At 46.5% G+C, this 26,146-nt stretch overlaps 1 protein-coding gene across 9 annotated transcripts in view; it reads left to right on the top strand.

The window, feature by feature from the left end:
* The window catches only part of LOC140393867 (troponin T, cardiac muscle-like), a 78,650-nt gene extending 53,714 nt beyond the window's left edge, over positions 1-24,936 (top strand). For all 9 annotated transcript variants that reach the window (XM_072480411.1, XM_072480407.1, XM_072480413.1 and 6 more), the window contains 6 exons: positions 4,135-4,212; positions 4,299-4,412; positions 16,729-16,841; positions 20,299-20,389; positions 22,750-22,790; positions 24,273-24,936. In XM_072480411.1, the coding sequence (XP_072336512.1) occupies positions 4,135-4,212; positions 4,299-4,412; positions 16,729-16,841; positions 20,299-20,389; positions 22,750-22,790; positions 24,273-24,321 (486 nt within the window). In that variant the 3' untranslated portion in view covers positions 24,322-24,936. The remainder of the gene's footprint in view (positions 1-4,134; positions 4,213-4,298; positions 4,413-16,728; positions 16,842-20,298; positions 20,390-22,749; positions 22,791-24,272) is intronic.
* The last annotated feature ends 1,210 nt before the right edge of the window (positions 24,937-26,146 follow it).

The following is a 26,146-nucleotide window of genomic DNA, read 5'->3' as shown; positions in this document are numbered from 1 at the left end:
GCCCCGGATTTCAATATTATGGCCCACTGAGATGAGGGAGGGCCACTCATGAAGCCCACTCACCTGTCTCGGTTACCCATCACTGCATTAGCTGCTGAAAATTCTGGTGTCCAGCTGCCATTCAAAAGGTATGGTGCTTGAGTACCTCATGGCATGCTTTTCTGCTGCCCCCTATCACCCTTTCCAACCCAACCAATACCAAATAGGTTCACAAACTAAGCTGACCTTGATCTTTGAGGACCTAAGCCACTGTCATGATTTTCACCCTTCCCTGATGGGTCCCACTTACATCCTTCTGAACTTCATCTGACTCAATTCTCATTTATTTTCCATTTTACACTCACCCACCAAGGTTGACATACACGGTGACTACTCATGTTCCATATCCTTTCTTAGACAGTATTTGTATTTTAGTTCTAGTATAATCCATTCACATCAGTCTCTTCAGAAGATCGGACATTTGGAAGGCATATATATATAAATGAAAACAAAGCTTTGAGAAATAATGGGTGGGATTCTCCGGTCCCCCAGTCACTGTGTCTCAGACACTTGGCTCATGGCAGAATTCTCTCTTCCTGCCGCTTGTCAATGGAATTTCCCATTGAAGTCACCCCATGCCGCCGGGAAACCCACAATTGGGGGTGCGCTACCAGTGGGAAACGAGAATCCTTACAGCCGGAGAATTCCAGGCAATAGCTCTGTCATGACCCCCTGGGTTAGGGAAATGAAATGAAAATCGCTTATTGTCACAAGTAGGCTTCAAATGAAGTTACTGTGAAAAGCCCCTCGTCGCCACATTCCGGCGCCTGTTCGGGGAGGCTGGTATGGGAATTGAACCGTGCTGCTGGCCTGCCTTGGTCTGCTTTAAAAGCCAGCGATTTAGCCCAGTGTGCTAAACCAGCCGCTAGTGCGCTGTCAATTTCAGTCCCACTTGGCTCGGAGTTACTACACAAGCAAAATTAGATGTTATTTTAAAATCCCCGAGGGACTTGGCTGAGCCCAATAAAACAGGTTTGTAAATGTAACACACATAACCTTTTATTATTTACAGTAATATAATTAAACTGACAAAAATGGAACTGACTATCGAAGACTCCTTTCCCAACCCATCCCCCTTCCACCTCGCCTCACTGTATATATAGATACACACAAACACACTACAGAGTGAAAGGTGGAGAGGGAAGAAAATAATAATGACATAAAAGGATTAAGGATCTCAGATGCACCAGGTTGGCTTCTAGTCAAATTCTTTAAGAAGTTCAAGCTTTCGTTTCGATACTTCTTCCTTCATGACATGGTTTTCTCTGGCAAGGCTGTTTACTTCCTTTGTAGATTCAAGATCAGTTTAAATATATAGTAAAGATGTGTAGTTTTAGAACAACAAAGCAGGTCTTTACTTCAGCAGCAAGAGAGAGTGAACCCCTTCTCAATTCAAGGTCTAACTACTTCTGCCCAGCTCTCTCTCAGAAGCATCATGCAGGAATAAATCACTGATTGTCGTCAGCCAGAACACTGTACCTGACCAACCCACAGGTTGCCAGCCAGCCCATTGAACCGACTTCCTCCAAAGCTGGTTCTTAAGATTCACCCAGCGTCAATGAGTCTGTTTTCGTCTCTCCAAACTACAATCCTGAGACAAACTGTCCTGACTAGCGGGCTGCGTCAGCTTAAGTCCACTGCTTAAAGGCACATTCCGATTATGGGTCCACAGACCAAAAATAATATAATACAATTATGGAAATAGGAACAAAACGAAATCAAAACGAAGGACTCTAACATCTGAAAACTAAATTAATACTTGCCTGGGCTAATTAAGAAAATCCAGCATGAATTTGTTCATGGCCAGCCATGTTTAATTAATTTGCTTGAGTTTTTTGATGAGGTGAGAGAGAGGTTTGATGAGGAAAATGCTGTTGATTTGGTGTACATGGACTTCCCAAAGGTTCTTACTAATGTGCCACACAGCAGACTTGTGAGCAAAGTTAGAGCTCATGAAATAAAAGATACAGCAACAACTTGGTTATGGAATTGATTGAGTGACAGGCACAGTCATGGTGAATGGTTGTTTTTTGGATGGGAGGAAGGTTTAGTAGAGTTCCTGAAGGATCAATGGTAAGATCCCTGTTCCTCCTAATATATATTAATGACCTAGACCTTAGTGTACAGAGCATAATTTCAAACTTTGAAGAAACTTGGAAGTATAATGAACATGGAAATAGTGTTGTACTTCAAAAGGCGATAGGTTAGTGGAATGGGTGGACAAGTGGCAGATGACGTTTAATGCAGAGAAGTTTGAAATGGTTCACTTTGGTTGGAAGAATACAAAGAAACAAATCAAATAGGAAGTACAATTATGAATTGGTGCAGGAGCAACAAACCTGAGTGTGTATCTGCATAAAGCATTGAAGGTGGTAGGACAGGTTGAGAATGTTTATAAAGCATTGACCATCCTGGTCTTTATCATGTTACGATCACAGTTGATGTTATAACTGGGCAGAAAGATTCCAGAATGGAACCCTGGCTCAAAATAATATGATTTTTACTTTATTTTAAAAAAACATGGATGAACAGAGTTACAGGACAACCAATTATTTTTATCAACAAGGAAAAAACATTTATTAAACATAAAAAATTGGATAATAATACAATACTCCTTTATTCCCCTCTTAGCTTTACCAATGCACACAGATTTTAAGTTTAGTGTTGATTATAAAGTATATCTTCTGCTACAATGCTCTTAGTAACACAAAGTGACTTTAAACACACAGCCTGGCTGTGTCAAAACAAACACTCCCCTCTGAACCCAAGTTAATGTCAATGGATTTTTCCTTAGAATCCTTCCAGATGATTGTCATATTAACTTTTTCTGAACTTCACTCAGACAAATATGCCTCAAGATCTTCTTTCACAACACTGCTTCCTTCAGTGGTTTCCATTCCAAAATGCAGTCCAGGTTTTCCAAATGACTCTTTTTAACTAAACTTACAGTCCACTTTTAACAATAAACCCAATACCCAGGATTTCAACTCCTCCTTTAGGGTTTTTTGTCTTAACTGCTATAGAACTATATATACTATTCATAATTGATTTAACGCTTGATTCCCAGATTCTATAAAAATGCCACCAAATTTTTGATTTACCTCTGAAGTCTGTTTTCCCACTTTAATTCTGGTTACTCAACTGTCTCTTTAACTCAAACACTTTGTTTACTTTTCCCCTTGAATTCTCCTGAACAATACCTTGTTCTCTTTTCTCTTGACTTCAGTCTTAAGACATTCTTACTGTCCCAATTCCCTTGTTATCTGCACTGCATCTGGTTCTGTGGGAACCCTGCCTCTTTTCGGCTCCTTTATTCTGTCCACTCTTCCTTCTTGCACAATTGAGAGATGTTCACTCCCCGGTGTCCTGTCCAACTGCAAACAAATGCAGTTAAAAATGAAAACTTTGCAAATTCTCGCGTGTGTGCATGGGTTTCCTCCGGGTGCTCCAGGTTTTTTCTATAGAGCAAATATGTGCAGGTTAAGTGGATTGGCCATGTTAAATTGCCTCTTCGTGTCCAAAGATCTGGACAGACTAGTTAGGGAGATTCTCATTGGTGGAGGATCAAAACCAGAGGGAACAATTTAAAGTTCACTGACAAAAATAGCAATAGTGACATGAGGAAGAACTTTTTCATGCAACAAATTGTTATGGTCTTTGGAATGCACTGTGATGGAGGAAAGGTCAAATGATATTTTTAAAAGGAAATTGGATCATGGACTGAGTTGCTCCAGTGTGAGTCTACCCCACTACTGCTGCTTGCAAGGTCGGAGAATTTGGTGCACCATTCGCTGGCGGCAGGATTCTCTACTCCTGAGAAAAGGTAGGAGAGTGGCAGTAGGGGAATTGCTCCTTCAGAGGAGCAGCACTGAAAAGATAAGTCAGATAGACTCCATCTTTGCTAATCATTCTGTGGGAGTTTTCTGGTCCCCCCATGGTGGGAACTGTTGCAGGCGGGAATGGAAAATCTGGAGAGGAGGTTAAAAGTCCATTGACTTTTGGCGGGACCAGGAAATCCTGGTAGGAGCGGAAATTCCCATCCAATGATTTTATGTGCTGAGTTTTCTGCTGAAATTCAATATTTTTACATGTCAGGAACATCGGAGAGCAGAAAGAGCAGAACAGCATAGAATTCAAGCTGAGAAAGAGAAGGAACGCCAATCAAGAATTGCCGTAAGTCAAGACCTTTACAAACATCTTTATTATAGATTTTAATAACTGCAGAAGGAACTGATATCTCTCTACTTATACTCTGATAGGAGGAAAGAGCCAGAAAGGAAGAGGAAGAATCAAGAAAGAGAGCGGAGGAAGATGCAAAAAAGAAAAAGACTATGTCAAACATGTCCTTGCACTTTGGAGGCTACATGCAGAAGGTAATCACTAATTCTCCATCATGAGCTAAACTGCTTGTTCAGCAATTTCCTGGTTGGCCTGAATAAGTCTTATTTCAATCTTCGTTTGAACAAACTTGAATGAAAATATTTGTGTGCTAAAAGATCATGGGCGTCATTCTCCGACCCCCCGCCGGGTCGGAGAATGGCCGTTGGCCGCCGTGAATCCCGCCCCCGCCGAAGTCTCCGCTCCCGGAGATTGGGCGGGGGCGGGAATCCGGCCGCGCCGGTTGGCGGGACCCCCCGCTGGATTCTCCGGCCCGGATGGGCCGAAGTCCCGCCCAGGAATTGCCTGTCCCGCCGGAGTAAATCAAACCTGGTATTTACCGGCGGGACCAGGCGGCGTGGGCGGGCTCCGGGGTCCTGGGGGGGGGTGCGGGGCGATCTGGCCCCCGGGGGTGCCCCCACGGTGGCCTGGCCTGCGATCGGGGCCCACCGATCCGCGGGCGGGCCTGTGCCGTGGGGGCACTCTTTCCCTTCCGCCTCCGCCACGGCCTCCACCATGGCGGAGGCGGAAGAGACTCTCCCCACTGCGCATGTGCGGGAAACTGACAGCGGCCGCTGACGCTCCCGCGCATGCGCTGGGAAACTGACAGCGGCCGCGGACGCTCCCGCGCATGCACCGCATTTCCGCGCCAGCTGGCGGGGAAACAAACGCCATTTCCGCCAGCTGGCGGGGCGGAAATCCCGCCGGCATTGGCCTAGCCCCTCAATGTTGGGGCTAGGCCGCCAAAGATGCGGAGCCTTCCTTTGGGCCGGCGCGATGCCCATCTGATTGGCGCCGGCTTTGGCGCCAGTCGGCGGGCATCCCGCCGTTGGGGGAGAATTTCGCCACATGTGCGCATACCATCGCATTATTTAAGTTATCTCTGGATAAGTCTTACATTAGCATGGAATATTTGTTTAGTAATTATAATTCCATTTAAAAATGCCATTTGTGCTACAGAGCTGTTTAATTTAAAGCTGATCCAGAATAATGTATGGCCGTTTGAGCTGGTAAGGCTGAATTAAAAAGCTAAACCACGTAGGTAATAATCTTTGGATTATCGCTTCAGCCACATACAAATTGAAGTGGGTGAATAAGGTCAATTCAAATTCTCTTCACGCACCTAGTGGTACAATAAGGCAGACTTTCATTTGTTTCCATAGCTGGTAATTCCAAAGCAGGTCACTAGTTTGTCGCATGGGGTTTTTAGCTTGAGGGGGGCCATTCCACATCAAATGTGGCTGACCAGGAGTCTCTTCCGCTCTTACCACCAGCCATTGGCATGTTAGAAATATTTCCAGGTTGACACTCAACTTGTTTAACTGCATTATGGAATCATAGAATTTACAGTGCAGAAGGAGGCCATTCAGCCTATCGAGTCTGCAACGGCCCTTGGAAAGAGCACCTTACCCAAGCCCACACCTCCACCCTATCCCCGTAACCCCACGCTACCATTTTGGACACTAAGGGCAATGTAGCATGGCCAATCCACCTAACCTGCACATCTTTGGACTGTGGGAGGAAACCGGAGCACCCGGAGGAAACCCATGCAGACGCGCGGAGAATGTGCAGACTCCACACAGACAGTGACCCAAGCAGGGAATCGAACATGGGACCCTGGAGCTATGAAGCAGCTGTGCTAACCACTGTGCTACCATGCTGTGCTAACCACTGTGCTGCGCACCTTCCTTGGCCATCAAGTCCTGGGGTGGAACTCCAAGCCAGAGCTTCTGGTTCAGAGGCAGGGTGCTACCCAATGTGCCACAAAACCTCCTCAATAAGGTCAATGCATGGCTCAAAAGTTTATGTGGAAGAAATGTGTTTTGATTCATGGCGTACTGGCACCAGTACCAGGGAAAGAGGGAGCCATGCCAATAGGACAGCCTTCACCTGAACTTCTCTGGAACTAATGTCCTGACAAATCTTTGGACTAAGGCTGTAGAGATACATTCAACTAAATAGTGAGGATAGGATTCTCATAAGGGAAGACTTGGGAAGTTGAGGAAGTAATAATGCAGGGTAGCAATACAAGTAATGATACCCACACTGTGGCAGGAAGGGATAGAGCATAAAACCGTAGGCATGTACCACAAATAAGGTGAGAAAAATGGTGAAAGATAGAATTAAAGGCTCTTTATCTGAATGCATGCAGCATTGATAACAAAATGAGTGAATTGATAGGACCAACAAAAATAAATTAGTATGATATGATAGCCATTACAGAGATGTAATTTTGTAAGTATAGGAAGAAAATTAGGTGGGTCAGATAGCTCTGATGATAAAGGATATGAATAGTACAAAAGAGAGCAACAACCTTGGCTCAGAAGATCAAGATTTAGAAACAGTTTGGGTGGAGATTAGAAAATAGCAAAAGAAAGAAACCGCTTGGGGGAATAGTTTATAAGTACCCTGATAGTTGCTATACTGTAGGACATAATAGGGGCTTGTGAGAAAGACACTGCAGTAATTGTGGGCAATTCTAATCTTCATAAGATTAGATGATTAAAATTGGCAAAGATAGTCTGAGAAGATGACTTTATGTTCAGGACTGTTTCTTAAAACAATATATTCTGAAACCAACCAAGGGATAAGCTTTTCAGACCTGCTGATGCCTAATGAGGTAGAATTAATTATTGACCTCATAGAAAATGATCATCTAGGCAAGAGTGATCACAACCTGATGGAACTTCACTTTTAGTTTCCAATAGAGAAAGTTGAACTTGAAACTATTGTCTCAAACTATGCAAATACAAGTGTATGAAGATAGAGTTGGCTGCATTGGACTGAGAAAACATGTTGTTAAAACATAAGATGGTAGAGAAGAAGCGGCAAGCATTTAAGGAGATATTTGAAAATACTCAACCAAGATATATGGCAGTGTGAACGAAAGACTTTGTGGGAAGGATATACCATTTGTTACTAACTAAGGATCCTAAGGACATTATCAAATTGAAAGAAAAGCCATATAATGCTGTGAGGGTTAGTGGTGGGCCAGAAGATTGGGAACATTTTAGAATGTTTTGGGGAAATAATGACTCAAAAAACTAGAGAGAGAAATTAGAACATGAGAGTAAACTAGCACAAATTATAAGAATTTATGGGACTGGATTCTCCACCTCACGCAGTATGTAACGGAGTTATCGATGAGGCGGACAATCCAGCATCAGGGAGAAAATGGGATTACTCGGTTTCTGGCTCCCCTGCTGGCATCAGGATTGATGTTCAGATCTCGTGCCAGCAAAATGATGCAAATGGGTCATTGTTTGCATTCAAGTGCCGGCCGGGCACCGTATTCTCCGGACTCGCGTGATTCTGCGGTATACTGGGCCAGGAATCACATGGGTGAGAATTAATATGGGCCCTGACAAGCATGGCCCTGATGTGGTGGGCCAAGGGGGTAACTCTTTAAGGGAACTGCCCCCAAAGTCCATCGGAGGGCCCTCCATCCCACAATGCAAGACCTGTCCCCTTTATTTAGGGGGTCTCTGTGGGGAATCTCCTTATTTAGGGGGTCTCTGTGGGGGTTCACTTCATTTCGGGGGTCTCTATGAGGGGGTCTCCTTTTTTAGGAGGTCTCTGTGGGGGGGGGTCTCCTTATTTAGGGGGCCTCTGTGGGGGGTCTCCTTAGTTATGGGGTCTCTGGGGAGTCTCCTTATTTTGGGGGTCTCTGTTGGGGCTTCATTATTTAGGTGACCAGCAACGGCATCTCGCTATTGGGCCGCTGCTCAAAATGGTGGCCTGATAGCAGGATTTCTTTGGGTACCCTCACAATCCTCGGCATGCAAAAATTTGCATAGCTAAGGACTGGGAATCGCTTCCTGATTTGTCTCCCACACGGAGAATCCCAGCAATGCTAACAACTTTTACACGTATATAAAAAGTATATGAAAAGGAAAAGAATAGTTAAAGCGTTCATCCCTTAGAGGGTGGGACTGGGGGATTAATAAAGAAAACCAAGGAAATGGCAGAAACTTTGAAAACATATTTTGTATCTGCTTTCTCAGTACTATTCACACAAAGCATCCCAAAAATAGTAGAAAATCAAAAAGCAAAAGGAAGGGGAAAACTTTCAGTGGAGAATAATTATTCTCGGAAAACTAATGGGACTAAAGACTGGCAATTCCTCTGGACCTGATGGCTTGTATCCTAAGGTTGTAAATTAAGTGGCTACATAGATTGTAATCCTATGAAATTCCCTGGGTTCTGGGATGGTCCCAGCAGATTGGAAAGCGTCTGCATTCAAGAATGGAGGGAGGCAGAATGTGGGAAACTATAGGCCAAGAAGTCTAACATTTTTAATGGGGAAATAATAGTATCCATCATTAAAGAAATAGCGGCATGACATTTAGAAAATCAGAATATAATCAAGCAGAGAGAACAGTTTTATGAAAGGGAAATTGTGTTTGACAAATGTATTAATGTTCTTCAAGGATGCAAAGAATGGGGTAGATAAAGGGATAGCAGTAGTGGTACCAGTATGTAGGTGCCACATAAAAGACTAGCTAACAGGATGCAGAAAGTTGGGATAAATAGGTAATTTTCAGTCTGACACACAGTCTCTAGTGGAGTGTCACAAGGATCAGTGCTGGGGTCTCAGCTATTTATGATCTATATTAATGGCTTGGATGAAAGGATTCAACGTATTGTAGCCAGTTTGTTGACAATATGAAGATAGGTAGGAAAGCAAGTTGTGAGGACACATCTACAAAGAGATATCGACAAATTAAGTGTTGGCAGATGGAGCACTATGTGGAAAAATGTGAGTTGTCCACATTGGCTGGAAGAATATTATTTAAATTGAGAGGGGCTGTAGAATGCTATGATGCAGAGGGATTAAGGTGCCCTGGTACATCAATGACACATAATTAGCATGCAAGTATGTAGGCAGACAAATTAAATCTTTGTCCTTATTACATGAGGGATGGAGCACACAGGCCTTGTTATGACTGTACAAGATATTGGTGAGACTCTACCTAGAGGAAAATGTACAGTTTGGGTCTTCTTACTTCAGAAGCGATATACTTGCATTGGAAGTAGTGCAGACAAGGTTCACTCAGCTGATTCCTGGGATGAAGGGGTTGCTTTATGAGGGACGGTTGGACAAGCTGGACCTGCATCCATTGGAATTTAGAAGAATGAGAGACGTTCTAATGGAAACATAGATAATTCTGATGGGGCTTGACAGGATGGATGCTGAGAAGATGTTTCCCGTCATGTGGGAATCAAGAACTTTAAAAATAAGGGGTATCCTATTTAAGATGGAGCTGAGGGGGAATTCTCTCTCAGGGCGTTGTTAGACTTTGGACTTCTCTTCCACAGAGAGTAGAGGAAGCAGGGTTATTTAAATAGAGAGCAGTAGAGGCTGGGTTATTTATATAGAGAGTAGAGGAAGCTGGGCTATTTAAATAGAGAGTAGTGGAGGCTGGGTTATTTGAATAGAGAGTAGTGGAGGCTGGGTTATTTAAATAGAGAGCAGTGGAGGCTGGGTTATTTAAATCGAGAGTAGTGGAGGCTGTGTTATTTAAATAGAGAGTAGTGGAGGCTGGGTTATTTAAATAGAGAGCAGTGGAGGCTGGGTTACTAAAATAGAGAGTAGTGGAGGCTGGGTTATTTAAATAGAGAGTAGTGGAGGCTGGGTTATTTAAATAGATAGTAATAGAGGCTAGGTTATTTAAATAGAGTAGTGGAGGCTGGGTTATTTAAATAGAGAGTAATGGATGCTGGGGTATTTAAATAGAGAGTAATGGAAGCTAGGTTATTTAAATAGAGAGTAATGGAAGCTAGGTTATTTAAATAGAGAGTAGTGGAGGATGTGTTATTTAAATAGAGAGTCCTGGAGGCTGGGTTATTTAAATAGAGAGTAGTGGAAGCTGGGTTATTTAAATAGAGAATAGAGGAGGCTGGGTTATTTAAATAGATAGTAATGGAGGCTAGGTTAATTAAATAGAGTAGTGGAGGCTGGGTTATTTAAATAGAGAGTAGTGGATGCTGGGTTATTTAAATAGAGAGCAGTGGAAGCTGGGTTATTTAAATAGAGAGTAGTGGAGGCTGGGTTATTTGAATAGAGAGTAGTGGAGGCTGGGTTATTTAAATAGAGAGCAGTGGAGGCTGGGTTATTTAAATAGTGAGTAGTGGAGGCTGGGTTATTTAAATAGAGAGCAGTGGAGGCTGGGTTATTTAAATAGAAAGAATTGGAGGCTGGGTTATTTATATAGAGAGTAGTGGAGGCTTGGTTATTTATATAGAGAGTAGTGGAGGCTTGGTTATTTATATAGAGAGTAGTGGAGGCTGGGTTATTTAAATAGAGAGTAGAGGAAGCTGGGCTATTTAAATAGAGAGTAGTGGAGGATGGGTTATTTAAATAGAGAGTCATGGAGGCTCGGTTATTTAAATAGAGAGTAGTGGAAGCTGGGTTATTTAAATAGAGAGTAGTGGAGGATGGGCTATTTAAATAGAGAATAGAGGAGGCTGGGTTATTTAAATAGATAGTAATGGAGGCTGGGTTATTTAAATAGAGTAGTGGAGGCTGGGTTATTTAAATAGAGAGTAATGGATGCTGGGTTATTTAAATAGAGAGTAGTGGAAGCTGGGTTATTTAAATAGAGAGTAGTGGAGGCTGGGTTATTTGAATAGAGAGTAATGGAGCTGAGTTAGTTAAATAGAGAGTAGTGGAGGCTGGGTTATTTAAATCGAGAGTAGTGGAGGCTGGGTTATTTACATAGAGAGTAGAGGAAGCTGAGTTATTTAAATAGAGAGTAGTGGAGGCTGGGTTATTTAAATAGAGAGTAGTGGAGGCTGGGTTATTTGAATAGAGAGTAATGGAGCTGAGTTATTTAAATAGAGAGTAGTGGAGGCTGGGTTATTTACATAGAGAGTAGAGGAAGCTGAGTTATTTAAATAGAGAGTAGTGGAGGCTGAGTTATTTATATAGAGAGTAATGGAAGCTGGGCTATTTAAATAGAGAGTAGTGGAGGTTGGGTTATTTAAATAGAGAGTAGTGGAGGCTGGGTTATTTAAATAGAGAGTAGTGGAGACTGGGTTATTTAAATAGAGAGTAGTGGATGCTGGGTTATTTAAATAGAGAGTAGTGGAGGCTGGGTTATTTCAATAGAGGATAGTGGAGGCTGGGTTATTTATATAGAGAGTAATGGAAGCTGGGCTATTGAAATAGAGAGTAGTGGAGGCTGGGTTATTTATATAGAGAGGAATGGAAGCTGGGTTATTTAAATAGAGAGTAATGGAGGCTGGGTTATTTAAATAGACTAAAGGCTGAGTTAGACAGATTTTTGATTTACAAAGGAGTTGAGGGTTATGAAAAACAGGCATGAAAGTGAGTTAAACCAATGAGCAATTATCTTACTGAATGGTGGAGCACGCATCACGAGGCAGAGTGTCCTATTCCCATTTCTATTTTATGAAGCTAATAGTTCAAATTTTCAAAACTCAGAGACGATGAATGGGAGACTTGGCCACTGCTTCATTTCAAAGATTATTTGGTTCCTACATTAGACAGTATTGGACCTCTGGCACCATGTTAGAGTTTTTCAGTTGACCTTCACTTAGAGCAGATATTGAACAGGGCATGGTTCAATAGTGTTAGCGACACACTACAACCATTTTCATGATTGGGCTTCTTCCAGGACTTTATGGGCTGACAATGTTCAATGAGCACTGGAAGGAAGGTCAGTGGGGTGAGGGAGGGGGAACAGTATTAACCAGCATATCCTTCATGGATCCCAGACAAATGTAAAGGATATCACGACACCCACGGCTGGTGTGTGGTCAATTCCAGCCCCACTTGACCTGGAACTGTAACACAAGTGAACACCGTCTTTAGCCAACCACCCGTTGGCAGTTAACCAATCACAGAATCCCTACAGTGCAGAAGGAGGCCATTCGGCCCATCGAGTCTGCACTGACCCTCTGAAAGAGCACCCCATCTAGACCCATTCACTCACCCGAACCCCGAACCCCATCTAACCTGCACATCTTTGGACACTAAGGAGTAATTTTAACATGACCAATTTATCTAACCTGCAGAGCTTTGGAACTGGAGAACCCTGAGAAAACCCACGCAGACACAGGGAGAACACCCAAACTTGACACAGCCAGTCACCCAAGGCCGGAACTGAACCCAACACCCTGGAGCTGTGAGAACAGTGCTAACCAATGTGCCACCAGGCCGCCCCACTGTGCCACCATGTTGCTTGAACCATGTTAATCGATCTGACTCCCTCCACAATCTGGTTCCTCAGATCCACTTAGTTCGAAGGAGTCTGGTTTCTCCTCTCCAAAATACAAAACCTGGGAACACAGCGTCCTGGCAGGCAGGTTGTTTTTCAACTATTAGTCTTTTGGTTAAAGGCACATCCCAGGGCAGCACGATGGCGCAGTGGTTAGTGCTGCTGCCTCACAGCGCCGAGATCCCAGGTTCGATCATGGCTCGAGGTCACTGTCCGTGTGGAGTTTACACATTCTCCCCGTGTTTGCATGGGTTTCGCCCACACAACCCAAAGATGTGCAGGGTAGGTGAATTGTCCACGCTAAATTGCTCCTTAATTGGAAAAAATTAATTGGGTACTCTAAATTTTTAAAAAAATGCACATCCCAATTATGGATCCATGGACCAAAATAATAAAAATAAATAAAATAAATGGGAACAAAAGAAATAAACAGGGAGGACCCTTACAAGGGCGCAAGTGGCATACCCTGAGAGGAGGCAACAGCTCAGAACCTCAGGTGTGACCTCCTGTTCATGATTCATTGAGGCACATGCAGCATGGCACTTCACAGTTGCTATAACAAGGGGTAATATTTGATCCCTGCCTTAGTGTCTTACAGTAGAAGTTAAAAATAATAATCTGAGAAGGGAAGCCAGTCACTTGAACATGCAAACAAATTGAGATTTGTGCAAAAATCGTGGGTGGAATTTCCTCAAAATTGCTGAATCCGGCAAGAAAAGCTGTGTTAAACTCCCTGACTTTCCCCAGCTGATTAAACAGCACTCTGTGCATGTCACACAGCACTCTGTGCATGTCACACAGCACTCTGTGCGTGTCACACAGCACCCTGTGCATGTCACACAGCACCCTGCGCATGTCACACAGCACCCTATGCATGTCACATAGCACCCTTTGCATGTCACACAGCACCCTGTGCATGTCACACAGCACCCTGTGCATGTCACACAGCACTCTGTGCGTGTCACACAGCACCCTGTGCATGTCACACAGCACTCTGTGCATGTCACACAGCACCCTGAGCATGTCACACAGCACCCTATGCATGTCACATAGCACCCTTTGCATGTCACACAGCACCCTGTGCATGTCACACAGCACCCTGTGCATGTCACACAGCACTCTGTGCATGTCACACAGCACCCTGTGCATGTCACACAGCACTCTGTGCGTGTCACACAGCACCCTATGCTTGTCACACAGCACCCTGTGCATGTCACACAGCACCCTGTGCATGTCACACAGCACCCTGTGCATGTCACACAGCACTCTGTGCGTGTCACACAGCACCCTATGCATGTCACACAGCACCCTGTGCATGTCACACAGCACCCTGTGCATGTCACACAGCACTCTGTGCATGTCACACAGCACCCTGTGCATGTCACACAGCACTCGGTGCAATTTCAAAGTGCTGGTGATGACGCCCCAATCACAAAGTTATAGACTGGCACAGTCGCCACATTACCAGAAGGGTGTGGAGGCTCTTGAGAGGGCACAGAAAAGATTTACCAGGATGTTGCCTGGTATGGAGGGCATTAGCTATGAGGAGAGGTTGGAGAATCTTGTTTTTTCTCACTGGAACAGCAGAGGTTGAGGGGCGATCTGATAGAAGTCTACAAGATTATGAGGGGCATGGACAGAGTGGATAGTCAGAAACTTTTTCCCAGGGTGGAAGATTCAATTACTAGAGGGCATAGGTTTAAGGTGCGAGGGGCAAGGTTTAAAGGAAATGTACGAGGCAAGTTTGTTCACACAGAGGGTGGTGTAAGCCTGGAACTCGTTACCAAGGGTGGTAGTGGAAGCAGATACGATAGTGACTTTTAAGGGGTGTCTTGACATTACATGAATAGGATGGGAATAGAGGGATATGGTCCCCAGAAGTGTCACACTTCTAGTTCAGATGGGCAGCATGATCGGTGCAGGCCTGGAAGGCCAAAGGGCCTGTTCCTGTGCTGTAATTTTCTTTGTTCTTTGTTTAAAAGCACCCTCCACGAAGATCAGGAACACTCCCACATGCATATCGAGAGACCCCCCTCCCCCCCCCAAGAAGATCAGGACACCCCCCCAAGGGGATCAAAATCATGCCACCTCCTCACCCCAGAAGATTGGGGCAGCCCCCAAGAATATCGGTAACCCCCCCCCCCCCGCAAGGAGATCAAGAAGCCTCCCCACCCCCCCAGGACATTGAGATCCCCCGGCGGACAAGGGTTAACACCCCCCAAACCCCCACGCGCAGAACAGTAACCAACCCTCCCACCACCCAAGATGGGAGCTCCCCTCCCATAACCACGCAAACATTGGTGGTGAACCAACCCCCTCCCCACCCGCTAGTATCAAGGCACTCCACCCCTCACTGGCACCAACCGTCTTCCTGTCATTGGCGCCATCCCAACATTCCTCCACAGTCTCCGGCCACCCACCACTGGTCATGCACCCCCCCCCCCCCCCCCACACACACACACACACACATAAGGGAACCAAGGACGCTGCCAGGGTACCAAGGGACACTGCCAGGGTACCAAGGGACACTACCAAGTGTTGGGGCATGAGAATGGCCATGAAAATCCAGGGGGGGGGCATGAAGGGGGGGTCTGAATGGGATCTAAAGGGGGGCATGAAGGTGGAGTGTCTGAATGAGGATCATGAAGGGTGAGGAGCTGATAATGGTGGTCCTTCAAGGGAGTGCCTGAAAGGCGAAGTGAGCCTTAATCGGGGTACCCTCTGGCAACCCCATAACAGTGTGTCGGTCAGTTGGGGGGGATCTCTACCGGTGAATCGGGGTTGGGGGGAGGGGGTTGCCTGGAGATCAGGGCGGCCCAATCTCCGAGGAGCCGGCCTGGCTGTCGTGTGTATGTCCTGCACTTCACTTTCCCGGTGGGAATCTCCCCAAGCTACACAAAAATTACTAAGTGTGGATGGATTTCAATGGGAATCGAGCCTGAACAGCTGTCGGGATTCTCACCTGTTTTCCCGTCCACAGTGGCACTTAATCATTTTTTGGGACAATTCCGCCCTTTATTGGAAATTTATTTGTGTAGTATTACTAACATTGGAGAACAGGGATGTTGGAAACTAGCTCAAATAATATGAAGAATACAACCCCTTCACTGCAGAAACCTAGCACCCTTTGTAATTATTTCGTTCACCTGTCAAACACCATCTCATGTTTATGCCTGATGAAGCTTCTTGAATTTTTGCATATTTCTGCTTAACACCACCTGAAATAAAGTATGTGCTTGCTTATACTACAAAGTTAAGCCAATGTTGGATACAAGATGAGATGTATTAGGTAAGGTATCATTATTCAACAGCTGACTAAAGATACACATTGGGATGTTAACATGTGTTAGTTTCAGTGCACTCGTATTGAGTATAATTTGAAGGGCATATTTGGTCATTCACTCTTATCTGACTTGATGAAGGCTGGTACTTTAGATGTTCAGTCTTTAGCAATTTTTTGATAATGTTGAATAACTAAATACAAACCCTTTAAATAAGGTATCTATATTTTTATTCTCGCCCCATATCTCTGATTAAGAGTTTCAAAAACATAATTGTTTTGGTTAATTTTGCATAATTTCCAGTTATATTATTGGCAATTGAACAAACTAGTTAGCAGCGGGAGCAGTTTTTTAATATAGCACCGACCAGGCATCAAACCTTTGACTTTCTTGATCTATAGGGTGTGATTTACCCGTCACGTGTTTTTCGGCAGCCCACGGGCGGGATCTATTGGCTCCGCTGTTGTCAACGGGATTTCCCATTGACAGCACTCCTCAGCGCCGGGAAACCGTGTGCCGGCTTTGGATCGGAATTTCCCACCCGCGTGAACCGCTGGCAAATCCCGCCAATATTATCTGGATATTTTTAGAAATGGAACCACTGAGAAAACATGTATTTTCCCATTGATAGTATTCCAGTATTCCATTTCTGGAACTAGGTTGCAAACGATCCGGATCCTTAATAAAAGGAAAAGCCAAATCGCACTTCACTGCTAATATTCCAATTAGATTCAAATACAGCAATGAATTATGGGGTGATATCAATTTAATCACTTCATTTCTATCAGACTGACAGTCGCAGAGGTGGGAAGAAACAAACAGAGAGAGAAAAGAAAAAGAAGATCCTAACAGATAGACGCAAAGCTCTAGATATCGACGATCTGAATGTGGAGGATCTGAAGTAAGGATAAAAGTGTTTTGTTGTTTATTTTTTTCACATCCATTTCCCCAAGAAAGCAGGCGCGATTTAACAGAAACAATTCCAAGTGTGATTTTGGGGGTGTTTGGCTGCGTTGGCGATATCGCAGCCCGTATTTAACTGCAATTAATGCCGGTAATGAGTCTCTACCAGCTTCTCGCCAGCTTCAGCACTGGCTGTCTTGCCGTCTGATGTGGCAGACTTGCAGCTCAGCGGAGGGAGCTGCTTATGAACACTTCCTCAACACTCACTCCCAATCAACACACAGGCATGGCAGCACACACACCTGCTCCTCACTTTGGCCCGGCTTCTCGATGCTGTGGGTTTGTGATGGGACATTCTGTTCTCCCGAGGGAGTCGGAAGACCAGTAGCAGGGTCACCAATACTGCCTGGGAGGCAGTGACAGCAACTTTCAGTGTGGACAACATGAGCAGGTGGTGCCATACAATGCCGGAAGAAGACTAATGACCTCCACCGAGCTGCGAGGTTAAGTTACTACTTCTCTCCTGGCATCAGTTCCTACCCCCCCCCCCCCCCCCCCCCCCCCCCACGACCCCCCCCCCCCCCCCCTCCCACAAATCACTGGCTGGCATCATCCCCACATCCAATCTTCGTGCTTGCTCCAGTGAGTCCACTGGCACCTACCAGCAGAACCATTTCATGTCCGGGTGCAGTGCCCACACATGCCACCTGCTTTAAACCCCCCTGACCCATCAGGCATGCAGCTCACAAAGCTCTCTCTTTGTCCCTGCAGGAGAAGATAGGCCATATTAAGTGGCAAACGGCCAAGACAAAAGGTGGAGAACCAGAGATTCTAGTCCTCATCCCTTATGAGGAACGGGCCCTGGAGATTGTGTGCTTTAGGGAGCAGTCACTAAATAGCAAGGTTGGCCTGCATTGCAGAGGTGAGGATCAATTTTCCCTTCACCCAGAGGACCTGTTTCAAGTGAGTTCGTTCTCACTGACCGCATGTCCATTGTCTTAAGGATCTCCATCTGATAGGGTTGGCTATCTGGAGTCTTCCCCCCCACCTCCCCCACCCCCCCATCCCCCACCGCCCCAACCCACCATACCACCCAGTTATCCAAGAGCCCACATCAGACAGAGCTCTGAGGAGACCACCATCAACCCGTCACAGCTATCACCCCCACCTTCCACAAGCGCAGAGACACACAGCTCGGTGGATGACATTAGTGGACAGGCTTCTGAGGCACAATCCGGTGAGCAACACACAATTGCTGATGCACATCAGTTGGAGGCAGGAACATTCAAGAGGTCTGCTGGATCCTAGGACTCAGTTGGGTCCTAGTCAGATGCCGAGCCGCTGGATAAGGTTATCAGAGCTGATATAGATCATAGAACACAGCCGTGTCAGTGACATTCCAGTGAGTGCAAAGCCGATTGGAGGAGTCTCAAAGGCTACGGGCATAGGAGATGATGCAAACAATGTGTGGCACAGAAGCCAACACTGCTAGGATGGCGACGCAGTGGAAAGCCTTGAGCACAAGTCCACATCTTGATTGGTGGTGCCCAAGGCATAGCTCAGTCTGTGATGACCACGGCTGAGGGTCTCGTCATCACATCCCAGTCGCTGAGGGACGTGCTCCAGACACAGATAGACATTACCAAGTTACTGCAGAGCATGACCCAGTCACTAAGGAGCATCGCTGAGGGTGTTGACGCCATGGTGCAGAAGACTCAGAGGCTCTGGAGCTCACTCCAGCTGCCCCTCCATCTCATGGAGTCTCCCAGGGCCCTATGGACACTGTCAGGAAGAGGAAGAGCAGGAGGCCAACCCGGGGCCACCAAGGAGATGACAGTGGTCTCCAGTTCTTTCGAATCCTCCTCTCCTGACATTGGTGCATCTCAACGCAGCAGGCAGAAAAGGATGACAAAGCGATGTCAGTGACAATGTTAAGTCAACCGGTACCTGGCTCCAGGCCCTCCAGAAGATGTCTGCCAAGGACATCAAAGGCCACTGGGCGCAGAGAGCAACAGGCTGCCTCCTGGGGACACACCTGGATGTAGCAGTAGCTCACAGAAGATAAAGAAGAGCGAGGATCATTGATTGAGCAGGAGGGGGGGGTGCGGGAATGGAAAAATCAACTGTTCCCAAGTAAAACATTTTACACCTGATACATGTGAAGCATCTTTCACGTTAATCTTCACAGCGGTCCTGCCTGCACCTCCACCCCATGTCTGTTGTCCTTCATTCGTCCCACCCCCTGCCCCCATGTCACAGTGATCCAAGATTGAATGCCCCCGATGTAAACCCCATTCAGAGGATGGTGTGAGCCACTGTCAACAGCAAGACAGGAGTCAGGCTTTGGCATAAACTGAGGAGCACCACAGCTAACCTCACAGTGAATTCTCATCACTCTCCTGGCTTGTATATTGACCGGCTGATAGTGCCAACACAGGCTCATCACCCTGCGGTGACGTTATACAGACCCTTGGAGAGTGGAACAGGGTAGTCTGGGAGCGGGGATGTGGGAGGATCAGGGAATGGGTGTGGGGGAAGGAGAGAAATGGGTGGGAAGGTGGGGAATGAGGGAAAGGAAGGTTTGGGAGAGCTGACGGACAAAGCCTCAACCTGTGAAAATTGGTTGAGGATGTGGGCCTCCCTGGTCCTCCGGGAATGCCGGACCCTTGCCGCCACCTGTCCTCCATTCTTCGGCTCCTCCTACGAGACTTCTCCGGGCTCGTCCTCCATTCCCTCCTGGTCTGCCTCCTCCTTAGATGAGGCCGTAAGTCCCTCCTCCTCTTCCAGTATGCCGCCCCGCTGCTGTGCCAGGTTGTGGAGGGCACAGCAGACCACCACAAAGTGGGAGACCCTCTAGGGGTGCACTGCAGTGCACTTCCAGAGTGGTCAAAGGATCGGGAGCACATTTTGAGCAGTCCAGTGCACCTTTCAACGACAGCACCCATAGCAGAAAGAGCCTCATTATATCGGGTACCTGCCTCAGTTTCCAGCCTCTGCACCGGCGTCATCAGCCAGGACCTCAACGGGTACCACTTAACCCCGAAGAGCCAACCCGTCATCCTGGGGTGGTCCTTGAAGATGGTGGGGGATCTCTGTGTGTCCCAAGATGCAGCTGCCATGCAGCTTCCTTGGGAAGCGTGCACACACTTGCATGACCTGAGGTGGTGGTTGCACACGAGTTGAACATTCAGTGCGTGGAACCCCTTCCTGTTAATAAAGGGCACTTCCTGATGTCCCGGTGTGTGCAAGGCGACATGCATGCTATCAATTACACCTGGACCTTGGGCATCTCGGCGATGGCAGAGTGTCCTACAGCCCGCCATCTTGGTGGGCCTGGTGCAGCTCAAAGTTGATAAAGTCTGTTGCTCGGGCATACAGGGCATCTGTGACCTCACATGCATTCAATTTTATAATAATTCTGGCACTTAACAAAATGTTTATCATTGTGTGAACAGGGAGAAAGGCAAGCAGCTGTTCAAGTGGCTGTACCAACTGGAAGCAGAAAAATTTGACCTACAGGAGAAAATGAAACAACAGAAATATGAGGTGTGTAGAAATGAATACTTTGCTAGTTAGAAGTTGATGCACGATCAATGACCACTAAAACGAGGTTGTAGTCCAACTGAAGGCTTTAAATAAGCTAAATGTTTCCCCCAGCAGCTCAGGTACAGAATGAGGGCTGCTGGGACGGCACGGGTTCTTATACCCCGCCTATGAGGGTGGAGCTATTATACACTTGCCAATAGCAAGCACATAGGTTCTACCAATGGTACTTCGGCCTCTCAGGTACCGTAATACCTATAATACCACAGAAGTTTTACAATTAATTCTACCAGCTGCATATAGTCATCATTGCCTTTCAATTTTTGATGAATTTGATAGGTATCAGATTCAATACAAGGGCAAAGAATACATTTCCATTTACCAGTCATGTATTACACAGCCCTACCCAATAAAGCCTCCTTTTTATTTCAACAACCTGGCTTAACTCCATCGCTCTCTGGTCGCAAAAGAATTATAATAATAATCTTTAGGATTGTCACAAGTAGGCTTACATTAACACTGCAATGAAGTTACTGTGGAAATCCCCTAGTCACCACACTCCGATGCCTGTTCGGAGACATCGAGGGAGAATTTAGATTGTCCAATTCACCTAACAGCACGTCTTTTGGGACTTGTGGGAGGAAACCGGAGCACCCGGAGGAAACCCACGCAGACACAGGGAGAACGTGCAGACTCTGCACAGACAGTGAACCAAGCGGAAATCGAACCCGGGACCCAGGAGCTGTGAAGCAACAGTGCTAACTACTGTCTTACCGTGCCGCAAATGAAAGAATCTCCAGAAAAGAGCCTGTACCCGTTGAGTGTGACGACTAGGGGATTTTCATAGTAATTTAATTGCAGTGTTAATGTAAGCCTACTTGTGACATTAATACAGGTTATTATTCTTTCTAATATTTTAATATTACATCCAAACATGGTAGGATCTTCTCATAAATGCTGTTTCATATTCCTGGACAGGTTATATGGTTGGCCATTTGATTCACAAGCCTAAAGCCATTTTTAACCTTGTAATAGCTGATGTACTATTCACCAATTGATTACACAAGTTTACTTTTCATACTTAAAGAAGGAATCCGATGAATGCTTCTCTTGGGCCCCAATTGTTTGCTCTGATTTACACCCATTTTAAGTTCAGGTATATTCCAATAAGATTGGGAGGATACTTGGGCATAACTTGACAATGCCAAAATGGGCGCAACATTGGGCGTGTTTTGGCTTTAACTTCCAGCTCAGGACCTTGGATGAAACTTTGTAATATTTCTCAATATTATTAAGACGACCTTTGATGCCCTGTCTGTCAATCACTTCAAACACTGATTCAGAGTTTTATTAAAGCACCAATCAGGTTATCGATAGTTGGAAGACTTGCAATTAATGGAAATTCTAAATGCATAATTATTTCTGACACACAGAACGTGATCTACCCGAATGGGAACAGAGTCCCATAGCGAGCGCCTAGAAACACCACGCTATTGAACTCCCATTCGGGCTGCACTTTGTCCCGTTTTCTGCACTGAGGAGCTCCACTTGCCCGAACTCCTCAGTGCAGAAGGAAAGTGGGATGCCATGCCTGATCAGGACACACTGCCAAGGTGCCAATCTGGCATTTTCCCACACTGCAGATCGGGCCCGGGGCATCCTGCGTGGGTGTGGGGTATTGCAGAGGGGCCTAAGGACCCCCTTATAGGTGCGTTGGGGCTTTGTGGGGTTCAGGGGTCACATCAGGAGGGTGGGTCGAGAGATCGGGAAGCAATTTCAAAATGCTTCCCAATCTCCTTCTGCATTGAGGCGTTCTGGCAAGCGGAGCTCCTCAGTGCAGAGAATGGGACCAAGTGCGGCCTCGTCGGGGCTTTCCTCGCTGAGGCCCCGTTTCTACACGAATGGCAGTTCAATCGCGTGGTGTTTCCCGGCCCTCCAAGCGCTCCGAGGAAGGACAATACAGTGGGCCAGAGCTAAATAATGGAGTTCCTTCTTAAATATACCTAATGGAAATACTACCATTGAGGATAATATAGATTTCATTCTCAAAATACTTCCAATGCGGTACATTCTATTTAGAACGATGTTAGAGAAGGCCAACATAGAAAGTTCCAGGAATTAGGACAGCTCATCAACAAAATCCAGGCCAGAATTTTCAGATCTCAGTGCACCCCACTACCGCTGCTAGCGAGATCAGAGAATTTGGCGTTCAGCCAAAACCCGCCATTCACTGCAGTGGGACTGGAGAATCCTACTGGTAGGAAGGGACAGGGAATCCCGCCCCCAGTCTATCTCATCCATCCAGGGTTTCTCCCTTATTGGTGCTGTTATACTAAGTGTGTGTTTTTTTTATTGTTTTACAGATTAATGTACTTCGAAATCGAGTTAGTGACCATCAGAAAGTGTAAGTATTTACCAATGCCATGCCGATAATGAACTTCTCCACAAAATTATTAGATTAATCCCCATCACAGTTTGTGGATTTATTTTTGCTCTGTTGTCACATGCCCCCAGCTGTTTCACATTATGACAAATTACTTGAGTTTATACTCTTTTGAGTACACAACTTAAACAAATTAACAAGTTAACAAGTCAAACAAATTGAGGAGGGTGGCAATATTCCATTAAAAGAGTCAACCAATAACCAAAATATCAAAGGAAACTAACTAAGCTTTAAATCAGTATATGGTCCTGGGAAGAAATGATGGGCGGAATTCTCCGACCCCCCCCCCCCCCCGCTGGGTCAGAGAATCGCCTGCGGGCCGCGCGAATTGAGCCACGCCGCCCCGATGTCGGGACGCGATTCTCCGCAGAGCGGAGAATTGGTGCCACTGGGGCAGGCGTGGTCAGCGCGCCGCCGGTCGGGGTATGCGCTGACTCTCCGGCCCAGGCCGGCACGGGCTGGCGCGCCGATTCTCCGGCCCGGATGGGCAAAGTGGCCGTCACCAAAAACCCGAGTCCCGCCGGCGCTGTTCTAATATCCTCTGAGCCGGCGGGACCTCGGCGTTGAAGGATCCGGGGGCGGCCTGTGGGTGGGGAGGGGGGTCCGACCCTGGGGGGGCCTCCGTAGTGGCCTGGCCCGCGATCGGGGCCCACCAATCGGCGGGCCGGCCTCTCTGTTGGGGGGCCTCCTTTCCTCTGTGCCGGCTCCTGTAGCCCTGTGCCATTTGGCATCGGGGCCGGCGCGGGGAAGAGGGGCCGACGCGGGGAAGAAGGCCACTGCGCCTGCGCTAGTTGCCGCCGGCCCAACTGCGCATGCGCAGCATGGGCCGCTCCAGCACTGTGCTACCCCACTGTGGCCCGGAGAATAGGGTCTCGGAACGGGCGCCGACGCCGGAGTAAAACACTCCCGTTTTAGCCGCCCGATGTTAGAATCGCGCCTGATGTGCCCCAGCCCTGCGCTGTTGATTTGACTTGATTTAAGTCCATCAAAATACTTCCAATTAGCGATAATTGATTGACATTCATCCAGATTGCTTCATTTAATTGTGTTGTGGTTGTGGCTTAATTTGTTCTGTAAATGCTGAATCCTTGCATTATCCATTGTCGGATACCCTTCTCAGATTGATTTCCTATTAGCTTTTCCCCATTTTCATCATGTTTGATACTATTCATTCTCCTACTTTCTCCTCTTACTGGTTGATTAATTGAACTGAATACCTATAGATGAATAACAAAGATATATTTAAGGGGAGGCTGGATAAGTGCATAAAGGAGTATGAAATAGGATGTTTAACTGTTACAATTAGATTAAGTAGATTGAGAAGAGGCTCTTGTGGAGCAGAAACACCATGATCGACCAGTTCAGCTGAATGTCCTGCTTCAAATTCTATGTAATTTAAGTGGAGAGAAGCTGCAATAACTGGTCATTATTTTCCGACTTCAGCTCAAAGGGACTCCGTGGCAAAGGGAAAGTTTCAGGCCGTTGGAAATAAGCACAACATGGAAGCACTTTGTCCTGTGACATTGGGCAGAAACAAGTTTCAACATCTGTCAAATGATCGTGTACTCTCAACATCAATGGTTTCTACTGTCCTCAATCGGCTCCTATCATTCACAGTTCCATTCCTTATCTGTAGAATCTTCCGGAAGAGCACTTTGACTTTGCAGTTTTCATGTCATTCAATATCTTAATATCTTTAATAACAAAGCTCTTTATTCTTAACTGTCACAGCAATATTTTTTTTCTTGTAATTCAATGTGATCAAGGTTTTGAGTAACAGCTGTTCTTCATAGTAAATAAAATCTAGCAGTGTATTTAAGAGAAAGTCAAAAAATGTATCAATGCGAACCATCATTGGAACCCTTGCCTGCTTTTGGGGGAGCTATTTCATGATTAATAGGCTGTCATGTTGGCAGAGCTGATGAATAGAGGCACTTGAACATTTCTAACTGCAAGAATTTTGTGTTTCAAGAAAGTGTTCATGAGGCATACTTATTAAAATCAAACAAACCGTGCTTAAAACCAGTACAGAGCAAATGTCACTGTCAACCACATATATGATTAATATCTGTACAAATGAGCCTTAATTAAAAGTGACAAAGACAAATAGATTACGTCTTTATTGCTGTGCCTGGTTAAAGTTTCTTCTCATTATGGCATGTTTTTCTAAATGGCCGAAACCCATTCAAAGTCTATGAAAATGAGTTGAAGCGAGTTTGTGATGCCATAAGACCATAAGACATGGGAACAAAATTAGGCCATTCAGCCCATGGTGTCTGCACCGTCATTCAATCATGGCAGATGTGCTTCTCATCCCCATTCTCCTGCCTTCTTACCATAACACCAATGCTACTTTGTTACTGACACCAGGGGCGGTATTCTCTGACCCCCCGCCGGGTCGGAGAATCGCCAGGGGGCTGGCGTGAATCCCGCTCCTGCCAGTTGCCGAATTCTCCGGCACCGGATATTCGGCGGGGGCGGGAATCACGCCGCACCGGTTGGCGGGCCCCCCATGGCGATTCTCCGGCCCATGATGGGCCGAAGTCCCGCCGCTGTCAACCCACGCCAGCCGGCGTGGATTGAACCACCTTTGGGATGGCGGGACACGGTGGCGCGGGCGATCTGGCCCCGGGGGGTGCTCCCACGGTGGCCTGGCCCGCGATCAGGGCCCACCGATCCGCGGGCGGGCCTCTGCCGTGGGGACACTCTTTTCCTTCTGCCTTCGCCATGGTCTCCACTATGGCGGAGGCGGAAGAGACCCCCTCCACTGCGCATGCGCGGGGATGCCGTGAGCGGCTGCTGACGCTCCCGCGCATGCGCCGCCCGGCAAAGTCAGTTTCGCACCAGCTGGCGGGGCACCAAAGGCCTTTCCCGCCAGCTGGCGGGACGGAAATCAGTCCGGCGCGGGCCTAGCCCCTCAAGGTGAGGGCTCGGCCCCTCAAGCTGTGGAGACTTCCGCATCTTTGGGGTGGCGCGATGCCGGACTGATTCGCGCCGTTTTTGGCGCTGGTCGGCGGATATCGCGCCGATATCGGAGAATCCCACACCCTAGCTGTAATGCAGAGCATTAAAAACATTTCTGCTCTCTATTCTGCCTACTGCCTTAGCCCACGAACCACCATCAAACTTCTATTCCTGCTTAGATAATCACCACTTCTCCGGACTTCCTCTCCACTGCTTCTGCTGGCTCAAACCCAAGACCGCTACTATCTAGAAGAAGAGCAGCAGACACATGGGAACACCACCACCGGGAAATTCCCCTCCAAGTCACTCACCATCCTGACTTGGAACTCTATTGCCATTCCTTCATTGCCGCT

Source organism: Scyliorhinus torazame, chromosome 17 (genome assembly GCF_047496885.1).
Source record: "Scyliorhinus torazame isolate Kashiwa2021f chromosome 17, sScyTor2.1, whole genome shotgun sequence".
In the NCBI taxonomy this organism is placed as follows: Eukaryota; Metazoa; Chordata; class Chondrichthyes; order Carcharhiniformes; family Scyliorhinidae; genus Scyliorhinus; species Scyliorhinus torazame.
The sequence above is the reverse complement of the archived record's forward strand: the minus strand, read 5'-3'. Positions and strand labels throughout refer to the sequence as shown.